This window comes from Panthera onca, chromosome B2, assembly GCF_046562875.1.
Source record: "Panthera onca isolate mPanOnc1 chromosome B2, mPanOnc1 haplotype 2, whole genome shotgun sequence".
In the NCBI taxonomy this organism is placed as follows: Eukaryota; Metazoa; Chordata; class Mammalia; order Carnivora; family Felidae; genus Panthera; species Panthera onca.
In genome coordinates this window covers 108,669,152-108,684,219 of record NC_138343.1, presented here as the reverse complement: position 1 = coordinate 108,684,219, position 15,068 = coordinate 108,669,152, and the positions used below count along the sequence as shown (strand labels likewise).

Below are 15,068 nucleotides of genomic sequence, written 5' to 3'. Positions count from 1 at the left end.
TCACGGACCGCGAGATCGTGACCTGGCTGAAGTCGGACGCTTAACCGACTGCGCCACCCAGGCGCCCCTAAAAGTATCATTTTTATGATCTAGTGGAGTTTATCCCAAGCAACAGAAAGTTGGTTTCTCATTCTAAAATTGAACTTTAATTCACTATATTAACAGAATAAGGAATTTTCCTACAATGATTTCACTAGACGTGGATACATCATTTGACAAAATTTAATGCCCATTTATGAAAAAACTCAGCAGATTTAATTACATCTTATAAATGCTGTCTTTCAAAAACATGAATCTTACATGTAATGGTGAAATATTGGACCTAAAATCAGTTCACTCTTATTTAACATTGTAGGTCTTAGCACAATAAGGCCGGGGGAAAAAAAAAAAAAAAAAAAAAATAGAAGGCATACAGACTAGAAGGAAAGATGTAAAACTATTTGAAAATGATTTGATTCTCTCATCTCAAAAAACTGGCTGTTATTGATTTCTCTGTTAGACACCTAAAAAATACATTTTTGGTTTAATGAGTATAATTGATATCTGTCATTCTTAGAACCCCAAATCTTAATTGCTTTTCCTCCAGTATTGTCTGCCCTCAGAACCATTTTCCTTCATAGCTTTCTATCTGTAAGGTAAAATGCAATTCCCATTACTTTTCTGGAAAAACTTTGTTCTTTTTCCTAGAGGATGAAGGTAGAGCTCATCAACATAGCACATCTCCTCCTGCCTACCTGCCTGCTACTTTGCAGTCCTAGCTCTCATCTCCCCTCTCTGTGCTGTATAGTGTCCTCTTCCCAATGTCCTTCCATCCCTCTCAGTAGTATAGCACCGTCAGATCATTTAGAGAGCCATTTTAAATGATCTAATAGTATATTTGTCCTGTATTACACTGTGAGCCCTTGAGGGCAGGGACCATTTCTTTATTCATTCATATTTTTATTGGTAGTATGTGGCATAATTGCTCATAAGCAGCTAGTGTTAAAATATTTTGAATTAATAAGTAAATAGATGATCATTATCAACCTGAAAGAGTTTTAATTCATAAAAAAAGTATTTGATCTTGGGTAATTTTTTTTTAAGTTTATTTATTTTGAGAGAGACAGAGCACAAGCAGGGGAGGGGCAGAGAGTATCCCAAGCACGTTCTGCTGTGCCAGCTGTGGAGCCTGATGTTGGGCTCGAACCTACAGACCATGAGATCATGACCTGAGCCAAGCCAAGAGTCGGATGTTTAACTGAGTGAGCCACCCAGGCACCCATGATCTTGGATTTTAAAATGCTTTAGTCTCAGAATGCCTGGGTGGCTCAGTTGGATGGATGTACAACTCTTTGATTTTAGCTCAGGTCAAGATCTCGTGGTCTCTGTGTTGGGCTCTGTGTGGACAATACAGTCTGCTTGGGACTCTGTCTCTCCCTGTCTCTCTTCCCCTCTGTTGCTCACTCTTTCAAAATAAACAAACATTAAAATGCTATAGTTTCAAAATATATCAAATATTTGACCTTCCATTTGTTTCCGTACTGTTATTTTACAAAACCTCATTTTCTTCAAGACTTTGAAATAAAACGTTTTGTGCTAACAAATTTTAGAATAATTAATGTCTGATATTAGCAATATCTTAATGATGTTTCTGTGGGTACTCATGATTATGTTGTAAATATTTTCTTGAGTTCTACAAGTACTTATTAAACCATCACAATTTTAAAGATGCTGATGTCTTTTAAAAATGCTCATTGTATGAAAAATGCATTTTTCTCCTAGAGACAAGCTGCTGAAATCTTCTCAAGTTTCTTTTAAATTGTTTAGCTTGTTTTGTTCAAATATAATTACTGAATTGTTTTTACCTGAAGTTCTATATAAAACCTTATCAGAAGTTTTCATGATTCTGTGTGGTCCACATTATTTTATTTCTTAGATGTAGGTAGGGAAGTTTTTATGTTTACCCATGGAATTCTTCATGTGCAAAAGAATACAGAAACTCTCAATATAGTATTGATACGTAATCTGTAAAGACCATGTGCCTTTTTGGACAATGTCAAATGTCCATAATGTCGAAATTGGCACTTAAGAGTTTCTTGAAAAAAAAATAAGTTTCTTATATCTGTCATTGTTATAATAGGTGGGAAGGACTCATTTAGGGCACCTAGGTGGCTCAGTCAGTTAAGCGTCCAACTTGGCTCAGGTCGTGATCTCATGATTTGTGAGTTTAAGCCCCACATTGGGCTCTTTGCTCTCAGCACAGAGCCCACTTCAGATCCTCTCTCTCTCTCTCTCTCTCTCTCTCTGCCCCTCCCCGCTCACACACACACACACACACACACACACACACACTCACTCTCTCTCTCTCTCTCTCTCTCTCTCTCTCTTTCTCTCTCTCTCTCTTTCAAGAATAAATAAACATTAAAAAAATAATAAGACTCATTTATAACTAAATATTGGATTAATATTCAGGACACATAAATTATTTACATGCTTAAATTATAAAGCATTTTCTGTTTATTTTTTAGCTTATGTTTTTTATAAATTAAATGAATAATAAAAATATATGAAGTCTGTCTATCTTAATCACCTTTGTAGTCAACACCTTGGTGATTAATAAATTTTTCCTAGGTGGTTTCATAGGTGGCCATGAACTCTCTAGTTTTCCTGCCATTTATTTTACTTATAATTGATAGACATATTCCTTAAACATCCTTTCCTTGATGCTAGTTTTTTCCCTCTATAGTGATCACTTCTTGCATAGTGTTCCTTAGATAAGCATTCAGTAAATGGCAACCAGTTTATTAAATTTAGTTATTCTACTTTATGATCACTTTATTGCTATCCAAATGATGCCAGCTTTAAATAATGAATGTGTGGATTATGTTCTTCTTAGAAATGGTTAGAAATTCCATCTTCATTTTATGGAATATTCATGGTAAAAAATGGAAGGTTTTAAAGAGCTCATTTTTCATTCTACAACACTATTTGTTAAAACTCACTGTGTTAAATATAGTCACTATAACCACTGTTATTTGTAAGGAATATTGCATTTAGTATAAGGGTGGAGGAGGGGATAAAGGAGACTCTACCTTCCAAGTCCTGACACAAGAACTATGTAGCAGTGGTGACATTGTTAAATAGTGTCTGAAGATTATACTAGGTTTTTAATGAGTAACCTAACCATGAAAGTAAGAAAATGGCGATTAGTTCTGCTACCAACTCTCTGGTTGCATGTCTTTGGCCAAGTCACTTAACTTCTCTGGTCCTTAAGTTTTTCATCTATTAAATGAGAGATAAACTGTTCTTTAAAATTTTCTCATGTTCTGATTATAGTGAAAATTCTTAATTTGATTCTCAAATTTTCTGAATCTAGAAAAAAGTTTTTAAAATGACGAGAAAACTTAATAGTTACAAAAAGTAAATTAATACAATACAAATGAAACAAGAATTGGCAGAATGCAAGGCTTCTAGATGTGAATAGAGTTCATTAGAAAGTCTTCTAGAAAAAAATGTGGCATTTTTCTAGATGTGAAGTGGGATACAGAGTAAGTGCGAGGGCAGGAGGACCATGTTGGTAGGATAAAAAGTTTCCATATGTGGCAGTCACTTGAAGGAGACCACAGGAAGTTTCAACTGACTGAAGTGGTGACTTCCTGCTGAGGGATAACAGGAAAGGAGGCTTTTGACTATGTGAAGAGAAGAAAGGTATCAATTAGTAAGGTGCCTTGAAAGTCATGCTAAGGAGCTTATTAGACTTGATGGTTAGTGATGGGAAACCACTGCATGCTTTTGTGCAGGGATCCAAATACTCAGGTTGCTTTTAGTAAGACGAAATGAGAATGAGAGGTTAAAAACTTAGTGGAGAGATTAATTTATTAAGATTGCACCAGAAAATGAACTGGTTTTGATAGGAAAGCCATGACTTTTAAAAATTAACTATAATGTTTAGATTAGTTGGATTTCCAATGAATGTAAAGGGTAAAGATGGCCTTGTGATCTGAGTGCAAGTATATATAGAACTTACCATTTTGCTTCAGAGCCCCAAAGTGTTACTCTCTTGTATTTCTTACACATTGATTATTACAATGCAAAGAGTGAGAAAGATGGATCATTTCATTTTTTCCTAAAAACCAAACTTATTGGGATGCTTGGGTGGCTCAGTTGGTTGAGCGTCTGGCTTTGGCTCGGGTCATGATGTCACGGCCCTTGAGTTCAAGCCCCTCATTGGTCTCTGTGCTGACAGCTCAGAGCCTGGAGCCTGCTTCAGATTCTGTGTCTCCTTCTCTCTCTCTGCCCCTCCCCCACTCGTGCTCATTCTCTCTCTCTCTCTCTCTCTCTAAATAAACATTAAAAAAAAAACTTCTCAAGAGATACAAGACATTTTATAACCTTTTCCAACTCTTGTATATTCTGTTACTATTGCTATGTGTTATCAGCACATAGATTATTGCTGATGTTAACTATTTGGTACTTAACATGCATATAATTCACATTTATGTGGATTAATTAGGCTTATTAAAAAAATTAACCCTCACAGTTATAGTCCTATAAAACTATGTTTATGACTCTTTTATGGATGTGGTTGAAAAAATGAAGCGTTTAAATGACTGTGTTTTCTCTCTTCTCTGCCTAGTGTTTTCTAGGACTGGTGAACTTGTTACCTTATCCTGCTGTTTATGAGCTGGTAGGCAATCGAGAGCTTCCTAATAAAGCAGAATATTCTCTTCGTGAAGTCCCAACATGTGTTATCGTAAGTCATTTTCTTTTAGTCTTTACCTTTTATAAATGACATTTGTAGTACAATGCAGTTTGATAGAAAAAAAGGAACGTTACTGGGGCACCTGGGTGGCTCAGTCCGTTAAGTGTCCGACTTCAGCTCAGGTCATGATCTCACTGTTCGTGGGTTCGAGCCCTGTTGGGCTGTGTGTTGACAGCTCAGGGCCTGGAGGCTGCTTCAGATTCTGTGTCTCCCTGTCTCTCTGCCCCTCCCCCACTCATGCTCTGTCTCTCCCTCTCTCTCAAAGATAAATAAACATGAAAAAATTAAAAAAGAAGGAACATTATTTAATGGCATTTAAAGGCTGATTTGATTTACCCATGGAATGTTAGCTCTGAATTATCTGTGCATGGAATTTTTGATCTAGGTTGCCCAAAAGTTACAGTACCTACTGGAATACAAAGTTAATGCTCCCCAACCAGGAAAGAAACTTGGCATAAATAGAAATATGTATGGTTTATATTATTAGTCACACTAGTATTGCTTCCTCATTGGTTAGGGTAATTAGGATTAAATTATATCCAACGGGTCCAATACATTTTTTGCTTATATTTTAATGAACTACATAATACTACCCCATGAGGGCAGTATATACATATTTATTTGAGACTTTTTTCATATTCATACTCCCAAATGGGTAACTTTTCTTAATCATTTAGAGATATTTAATTCCTCATCTTTGGGTAAGTTTATAAATTAAATACACAAAATAATGTATATTCGTGTATTCATAAAGACTTAATTAACACTCAAATTCTATTAATCTTATTTTGTGGACACTTTGTCATGTGTGTTATTGTTTTTTCTATAGTTTTGCCCATTTGAATACTTTTAACCCTAAACATTTTCTTTTTTCTTTAATTTTTTTTAATGTTTATTTTTGAGAGAGAGAGTGAGACAGAGCACGAGTGGGGAGGGGCAGAGAGAGAGAGGGAGACAAAGAATCTGAAGCAGGCTCCAGGCTCTGAGCTGTCTTCACAGAGCCCAACGTGGGGCTCGAACTCATGAACGGCGAGATCGTGACCTGAGCTGAAGTTGGATACTCACCTGACTGAGCTACCCAGGCGCCCCTAAACATTTTCATTTTTTAAAACTTTCTGTACTCTTGGAGTTTTTTGATAATTTTATGAACAAAATATAAAGATAGGTACTTCTGTTGTTGAGGTTTTAATTTATATTTTCCTTGAAGTGTTTCAATTTTATCTTGTGCTTACTTATATCTCAGCACTTCTTAAGTAGTTTTACAATGAGCAATATAGGTGTTTTGTCTTCCTTACTACACCGTGAGTGCCTGGGAGCAAGTAGGATATCGTAGTCCTTCTTATCATTTATCTAGCACATAGATATCCAGTGAATAGTTTTTTTTTTTTTTAAATATTCATAAAATTATTGCCTTTGTTGAAATCAATTAGGAGAAACAAATGCATATTAGTTGCATTATTTAATCTAGAACAAATGGCTTGTATGTTTGTTCTCAAGTTTTCATTGATATCTATAGTGTGCATTCAAAGATTATCTTTACACTTAGGGAAGGCTTTGTCTTTTAGTCTTAAAACACTTAACTGCAAATAGTTTTGTTATTCTACTTCTTCAAATGGATATTACATTTTAGCCATGTAGAAGAATAGCTACTTCTCATCATTTAAATGTGTTTAAACTCTCCTATTAAAAACAAAGAACATCTCCTTTGACCTGTGTCTTCTTATAGCTACTATCCTATGGTTTTCTTCTCCTTCCTTCCTTCCCCCCGACCAAAAAAAAAAAAAAAAACCTCCTAAAAAAATTACCTATACTTGAAGTCTCTACTTCTTTCTCTTCTGTCAACTCTGGAAAGCACTATAATCTGGCATCTTGTTCAACTACTTAACTGAAATTGTTCTGCCAAAAGTCAGAATAAATACAGAAGTTCTTAATCCACTGAAACCTCTTCCTTCCTTTAACCTAATTTACCACCTGGCAGCTTTCAGCACAGTTGATCCACTGTTCTGTGTCGCTCTCTCCTATGACTGTGGCACTTCTGTTTCTCTTCCAGCTTCTATGGTCTTATCTATAGAGTCTCCTTTGTGGAGACTTCCTTTGTATTCTCTTTCTCTGCCTTCTGTCCTCCAGATTGATCTTCTCCAATACTGTGGCTTTTAGTTGTTTACTGACAGCTCTCTGACCTATATCGCTCACCTCGCTGTCAGATCTATACTCAGATTTCTGCCAGATAATGAACATCTGAAAACTCATGGGCATCTTAGTCTTACCACTTCTATAACTGAATATAATTTTTTTCTATCCTAAATCAATTTCATTTCCAATTTTCCTATCTCAGCATATGGCACCATCTTCACAGTGATTGAACTAGAAACTTGGAAGTCATTGTTGACTTCATTCTATATATGTAATTAATCACCATTTATAGATTGTTTCCTTCCTAATGACTAGATCTTGTTTACTTTTTTCTATTCATGTTAAGACCACCTTAGCTCAGACCCTCATTTCCTTCTTTTTTTTTTTTTTTTTTATTCTCAAGTTAGCTAACATACAGTGTAGTCTTAGCTTCAGGAGTAGATTCCTGTGATTCATCACTTACATACAATGTCCAGTGCTCATCCCAACAAATGTCTTCCTCAATGCCTATTACCCATTTTTCCTACCCTACCCCTACCTCTCCACCCCCATCAAACCTCAGTTTGTTCTCTGGATTTAAGAGTCTTTTAGGGTTTGCCTCCCTCTGTTATCTTATTTTTCCTTCCCTTCCCCTATGGTCATCTGTTAAGTTTCTCAAATTCCACATATGAGTGAAATCATATGATATCTGTCTATCTCTGACTGCCTTATTTCACTTAGCATAATACCCTCCAGTTCCATTCACATCATTGCAAGTGGCAAGATTTCATTCTCTTTCATTGCCGAGCAGTTTTCCATTGTATATACAAACCACATCTTCTTTATCCATTCATCAGTTGATGGACGTTTGGGTTCTTTCCATAATTTGGCTATTGTTGATAGTGCTGCTATAAACATTGGGGTGCATGTGCCCCTTCAAATCAGCACTCTGTATCCTTTGGATAAATTCCTACTAGTGCAATTGCTTGGTTGTAGGGTAGTTCTAGTTTTAATTTTTTAAGGAACCTCCATGGTATTTTCCAGAATGGCTATACCAGTTTGCTTTCCCACCAACAGTGCAAAAGTTTTCCCCTTTCTTCACATCCTCACCAACATTTGTTGTTTCCTGAGTTGTTGATTTTAGCTACTTTGACTGGTGTGAGGTGGTATCTCATTGTGGTTTTGATCTGTATTTCCCTGATGATGAGTGATGTTGAGCATTTTTTCATGTGTCTGTTAGCCATCTGGATGTCTTCTTTGGAGAAATGTTTATTCATGTCTTTTGCCCATTTCTTCACTGGATTATTTGTTATTCAGCTGTAAAGTTTGGTTAAGTTCTTTATAGATTTTTGATACTAACCCTTTATCTGATATGTCATTGGCAAATATCTTTTCCCATTCCATTGGTTGCCTTTTAGTTTTGTTGATTATTTTCTTTGCAGTGCAGAAGCTTTTCATCTTGATGAGGTCTCAAGAGTTCATTTTTGCTTTTATTTCCCTTGCTGCGGCCAAGGTCAAAGAGGTTGCTGCCTATTTTCTCCTTGTAGGATTTTGATAGTTTTCTGTCTCACATTTAGGTCTTTCATCCATTTTGTATATATTTTTGTGTATGGTGTAAGAAAGTTCAAACCCTCATTTCTTGTCTAGATTACTTCAGTGTGATCCTGTTTTTTCCCCTCTTGTCTCAATCTGTAAATTATCCTCATGCTAATTTATTTTCAAAGTGATCCTTTAGAAATGAAAACTGGATGCAGTAATTCTATTTAAAATCTTTGCTGATTTCCCTTTACCTCCATGTGTAGTTATATTCCTTTGCATGACATACAGTTTCTCCTTGTTTCTCAAAGCCTTCTTTTTTCTCTTGTCACCTTCCACTCTCTGACCTCCAGGATCTTTAGACAGTTTCTTCCTTTCTCTGGAATCTGGAAGCTATATAACCTTGCCTTTTCACTAGATAGTATCTCCTCATTTTTCCTGCTTTACTCTTTCTGTGAAATCTTCTCATGTCACATTATTTTATAATTATTTTTGCATTTGTTTCCCCTTATAGTTCCATGAGAAGAGGAACTATATTTTGTCTTTTGCCCTGAAAGTCTAGCAAGTTGGTTGTTTTGTTTTTCTTTTGCTACTGTGAGCATGGTAGGTTCTCAGTAACTTCACTGTTTAATTAATGATTTATTGACTCTTAATGAGTTTGGCTCTTCTTAGGCTTTATTTAAAATAATTTAAATTCAGTATCTGTCTCATTGGGAGTTCCATGGCGTGAACCTTAGGAAGTTAAACTGAGGAGGTGTGTGTGTGTGTGTGTGTGTGTGTGTGTGTGTGTGTGTGTATTTGCACATGGGCTTTCTTTTGTGGACACTTTCAAACTTAAAAAAAAATGATATAATGAACTCCCACATACTCAACACTAAACTGCGGCTTTTGTCACTGTTCTGTCAGTGTCTCTATTTGTCTCCAGTTTCCTTTACTCCTGCATTTTGCTTGTTTGTTTTTTTTTTTCCTGGAGAATTATAAAGCATATTTTGGGCATAATGTCATTTTATCTGTAAATAAATAAGTATGCATCTCTAATAAGGACCTCTGAGTTTTTTGTTTTGTTTTTGCCTTTTTTTGAATTACTGCCTTGTAAACCCTTGTGGCTTTAGTCATATTCAAGATGTTAGGTATAATCCCTTAATATTATCTAATAACTTTTCTATGTAAGTTTCCTTTTTATCGAAGATGTCTTTTTTTTTTCTTTTTATGGTTGGCCAAGTCATGATCCAAACAAAATATATAAATTGTATTTAGTTATTATGTCTTTTAAGTCTTTATTCTATAACTGTTCTGTGTCCATGCCCTTGATTTATTGGAAAAACTGGTTATTTGTCCTGGGTTGCATTGATTCACTATTTCACCAGGAGATATGAAATGGTGATTCTAGTTCTGCCATTCTTTGTGTATTTAACTGGAATTGTATAATAAAGGAAAACCTAAAAAAGTTTCTTATAAGAATATCAGATTAAATGCTTGACTATTTAGATATTCTCAGAGTAGTGAATTGGTGCTCTAGTAATCTCCAAAAGGGATGTTTTATTATTATTTCCATATAATAATTACCATAACATATACCATATATATATGTATGTTTCAATCCAGTGAAGTCATTTTTGCTTTTTTTTTTTTTTTCAGTTTATTTATTTACTTGGAGAGAGAGAGAGAGTGAGAGAGAAAGTGAGCAGGAGAGAGAGAATCCCAAGTAGGAGATTCCCGACACAGGGCTGGAACCCACAAACTATGAAATCATGATCTGAGCTGAAATCAAGAGTCAGACGCTAAACTGACTGAGCTACTCAGGTGCCCCAGTCATCTTGCTTTTGATACTCAAGATGTTCCTTTGACTGCTGAGTCCTTTTGACTTGTACTTATTCCTGTTTGATATATTTCTTTCTCATATAAGATGCTCCAGGCTCATTGTATACATTTTCTAGCTCAGACCTGGAATCCACCATCTTCAAAGAGTTGTTGTTTTTTTTTTATTAAGAATTGCTAGTTAGAAGCTATAACTTGGAAACTAGAAATATTCATTGTTTAGGGTTGTCGTTATTTCTAGTCCTTTTGGGGGATAGCTGAGGAGAATAAGTATTTTGTTTTTTAAGTTTATTTATTTTGAGAGAAAGAGAGCACACAAGCAGGGGAGGGGTAGAGAGAGAAGGAGAGAGAGAATCTCAAGCAGGCTCCATGCTGTCAGCACAGAGCCTGATACTGGGCTCGATCTCACGAACCATGATATCATGACTTGAGCTGAAATCAAGAGTTGGACGCTTAACTGACTGAGCCACCCAGGTGCCCCAGTATTTATTATTTTTTTTAGAAGAGAAATTCATCATGAACCTATATTAATATTTTTTCATATATTTTTCTTTTACCAAAAAGCTTGGTTACTAATAACATGAACAAAACTACTTACTTGCTTTTATTGTACAATGTACATATAATAGTTATAAGATTAGTGCATACATATTGACATTTCATTTCAGTTAATTTTGTCCTTAGAATATATGCCACCAAGGATTTACAATCAAAATAAATCAAAATAAATGCCCGGTTATGCCACTAACTTGATAGATTTGTTTTAGAATGTTTTAAATTGAGAGGTGGTTTTATCTTTTGCCTTAATTTTGTCTTTTCAATTATTACATGATTAATGTTCTTTTACAGTTTGTGATTCCAATATATAACAAGGTATATTTATAGAAAGTGCTTATGTATGAATCCCCTTTGTTCTTTCTCCCCATGTGTTTGATCTTCACTATATAGCCACTAGTTCTGTGTAGCTATTTAAATTTATATTAATTACAACTCAATAAAGCTAGAAACTTTTTTCCTTTCGTTTCTATCAACACTTCAGGTTTTCAAGTGCCCACTAGCCATAGATGGCCAATGCCTACCACATTGGGTAGCACAGAGAGAGAACATTTCCATCATTGCAGAAAGTAGTATTTTATAGCACTGTCTTATAGCTAACACTTTTTGTTAGTTTTTGGTTTATCCTTCAATTGTCACATTAAAAAAGAATATATTTTATTCCCATTCAGACTTAAGCAAAAGATAGTATGCTATAAACAATGTTTCTTTTAATTCTTTGTCTTTTAGATTACTATATAGAAGTATATAGAGCTCTTCCCTTACCCTTTTTAACAAATGCATAGTACAGTGGTGTATGGATGTGCTGGGGTTTATATATCCAGTCATCTACTGGTGGTCACTTGGGTTCTTTAAGTTTTTGTCATTATAAGTTATGCCTCAATTAATAGCTTGGCTTATATTTATTATATTTACCAGTATGCCTATGTATATATATATTTTTTCGTTGCTGCATAACAAATCGCTACAAACCTGGCACATTAAAACTACCCATTTATGAGCTCACGGTTTTGCATGTCAGAAGTCTAGCGCTGTGTGCCTGGGTTTTCTGCTGAGAGTATTATAAACCTGAAATCAAGGTGTTGGCCAGATTAAGTGCTCATCTGGAGGCCCTGGGAGAAAAATTCAATTCCAAATTAATTCTGGGGAGAGGGAAGTTTCTTAGGTTTTAGGACTGAAGTGCCTGGTGTCCTGTTGGCACTTGGAGCACCAGGTATTGTTCCTGGGGCTTTGTACTGTGGCCCCCTTCCTATTTCAACTGTGAATAACCTCCCTGGTGGGAAATTCCACTCATGCTTTGAGTCTCTTTGACTTTGTTTTCTGTGACCAGCCTGAGAAAATTCTTTGCTTGTAAATGGCTCCTGTGATAATATCAGAGCCACTCTGTTAATCTTTTTTTTTTTTTTTTTTTTTTTTTTTTTTTTTGAGGGAGAATGAATGAGCGGTAGAGGGAGAGAGAGAAAATCTTCAGCAGGCTTCACAGAGCCCAACTCAAGCCTTGATCTCACAACCCTGACCTGAGCTGAAATTGAGTTGGATGCTTAACTGACTGAGCCACCTAGGTGCCCTGATAATCTCCTATTTTAAAATCAATTAAGGACTTCTGCAAAAATCTCTTCACAGCAATACGTGCATTAGGTTTAAGAATCTTGGGGCCGTCTTAAATTCTGCCTATTTTAGTATCATTGGGCTAGATTTCTAGAAGTGGGATCATTGGGTTGAAAGGTAAGTTCATTTGTAATTTTGGAATGTACCACTAGATTTCCATCCATGGAGAATAATCCTCTGCTTTCCCATCAATGAGATACTGTAGTGACTGTTTTCTAGCAGCTTCATTAAGAAGTTTATATGATCAGACATTCAGATATTTGTCTGACAAGAGAAAAGTATTAGTGTATGTTTTTCTCATGAACAGAACATTTTTTCATATGCTTAATGGCCATTGACTTCTTCTCATTGGTCTTTCAATTTGTTTTTACTATTTTTCTATTTGTGTTCTCTTTCTTAGTTTTAAGGAATTCATTATATTTTGGGGATGTTAGGCCTTAACTTCTCATGATTTCATATCAATTATCTACCAAAATTCTAGGCCCTACAAACAACTTTCAAGTTGTACTTTAGTAAATTAAAGGTCAATGACACAAAATACTCTTTCCCTCTAACACATACAATCTTTGATTGCTTTTCAGTTCCTATCACTTAATTTGCAGTTAAATAAATGATGTATTAGGTGGGACCCCTTTGGTTATTGAGAAACTCAGTTTGAATTAGTTTTAGCAGAAGAGGAAATTTATTGACTCACAATTTTCCAGATCTAAACAATATCTGCAGCTTGTGTGGTTGCAAGGTGAGAGATAGCTGGGAAACAAAGATGCCAGTACAAGTGACAGGAGTAATCCATATTAGCTAATTATAGTTCCCTTAACATAACTGAGGAGTGTAAACAATGAATTAACCGAAGGAAGAACTTGCTAATTGTCGGAGCTGACTAAAGTGGGGTGGACTGCCATGGGATTCTGTGAGTTCCTCATCCTGAGTTGTTCTTGGTGGAAGTAATGTAAATCGGATCCAAGGACGTTTGGATGGTTGTAGTACATGATCTTTCAGCTCTTTTTTCAATGATAAGAATATGTTTGCAGTACTTGGCATAATGCTTGGCACAGAGTAGATGTGCAGTATATGCTAAATAAAATACTTGTGGACTTCATTATGCCACAGTACAAAAAACAAAACAAAAAACAGGGACAAGTAGAAATAGAACTTTGAATGTAGTCAGGTCCACATCTGTCTGTCTCTCTATGTCCACTTGCCCTGTTACCGCCCACTATCTTGGTTTTATTGAAAGCTGTACATAGTGCAGTGGTTAAAAGATTGCATTCTGAAGCCAGACTGCCTGGATTAGATTACCAGTTCTGCCTTTTATAAGCTATGTCACTTCAGACAAGATAAATTTTAGTTTTCTGTTAAAAGAGGGCAGTAAACATTCCTATCCCAAGGTTGTTGTGAGAATTAAATGAAATATAAAAGTTTAAATCACTGCTTGGCATATAAAAAAATGCTATATAATTGTCTGCTGTAATTATCATTAGTGCTTTCTTCTCCAGATGGTGTTCTCTGTTGGAGAGTACATGGGACTACCTGTCACTCTGTACTGACGTCTTCACCATCTCCCCTTGTCCTTGTTTCCTAAGGCTGCCATAACAAATTCCACACACTGTGTAGCTGAAAACAACAGAAATTTATTCTGTTACAGTTAGAGTCCAGGTGTTATAGGGCCACATTCCCTCCAAAGACTCCAGGGGGAGAAGCCTTCGCTGCCTCTTCCAGCTTCTGGTTCCAGGCATTTCATGTCTTATTACCACATAACTCCAGTTTCTGCCTCCATCTTCACAGGGCTTTCTCCTTTCTCTGCCTTAAATTTCCATCCGTCTTTTTCTTATAGGGATGTTTTTAACAGTCTTAAGGCCTATTTGGGTTAATCTAGGATGATTTTAGAATCGTTAATTACTTCTGAAAACACTTTTTCCAAATAGGGAACAGTCATAAGTTATTCCTTGTTTTTCTACTCTTGGATTAGGATATGGATGTATCGTTTGTTGGAGTCACAGTTTAGCTCAGTATGACACCAAACAGGAGAGTGGCCTTTTCCTCTACCTCCCTGCTATAGATTGAATGTATACCCCCAAAATTCGTGTTTTGAAACTTAATCCCCAATGTGATATTTGGAAGTGGGCCTTTCGGAGGTGATTAGTGCCTTTAAAAAAAAAAAAAAAAAAAGACTCCAGGGAAATTGCTCATCCCTTCTGCCATGTGAGGGCAAAGTGAAAAGAGGACTGTGAACTAGAAAGTGGATCCTTGCCAGAAAAAAAATCTTCTGGTGCCTTGATTTTTGGACTTCTCAGCATCCAGAACTATAAGAAATAAAATTTCTGTTGTTTATAAACCACCCAGCCTATCGTACTCTGTTATAGTGGCCAGAATGTACTGAGACCCGTCTGAGTTGAAAAATCCCAAGGAAGAACCTTACAGGTTGAGTTTTGTTGATGGATGTGCCTGGGCTAACCAGTCACAAGCCACTTCTAATGGTGCAGGTGCAGAAATACTGACATTTTGATCGACCTACCCCGCACCTTTTTTTTTTTTTTTTTTAAATTTTATATAGAGAAATCAGGGGAGGAGCAGAGGAGAGCAGAGAGAATCTTAAGCAGTCTCCATGCTCAGTGCAGAGCCGGATGCAGGGCTTGATCCCATAACCCTGGGATCATGACTGACTGAGCCACCCGGGTGCCCCCTCCTCCTCTTTCAC

General features: G+C 36.1%; 1 protein-coding gene across 2 annotated transcripts in view; it reads left to right on the top strand.

Annotated features, from left to right (window-relative positions):
* Nucleotides 1-15,068, top strand: part of TBC1D32 (TBC1 domain family member 32) — a 200,708-nt gene that overhangs the window by 85,451 nt on the left and 100,189 nt on the right. For both annotated transcript variants that reach the window (XM_060616533.3, XM_078447256.2), the window contains exon 22: nt 4,616-4,732. In XM_060616533.3, the coding sequence (XP_060472516.3) occupies nt 4,616-4,732 (117 nt within the window). The remainder of the gene's footprint in view (nt 1-4,615; nt 4,733-15,068) is intronic.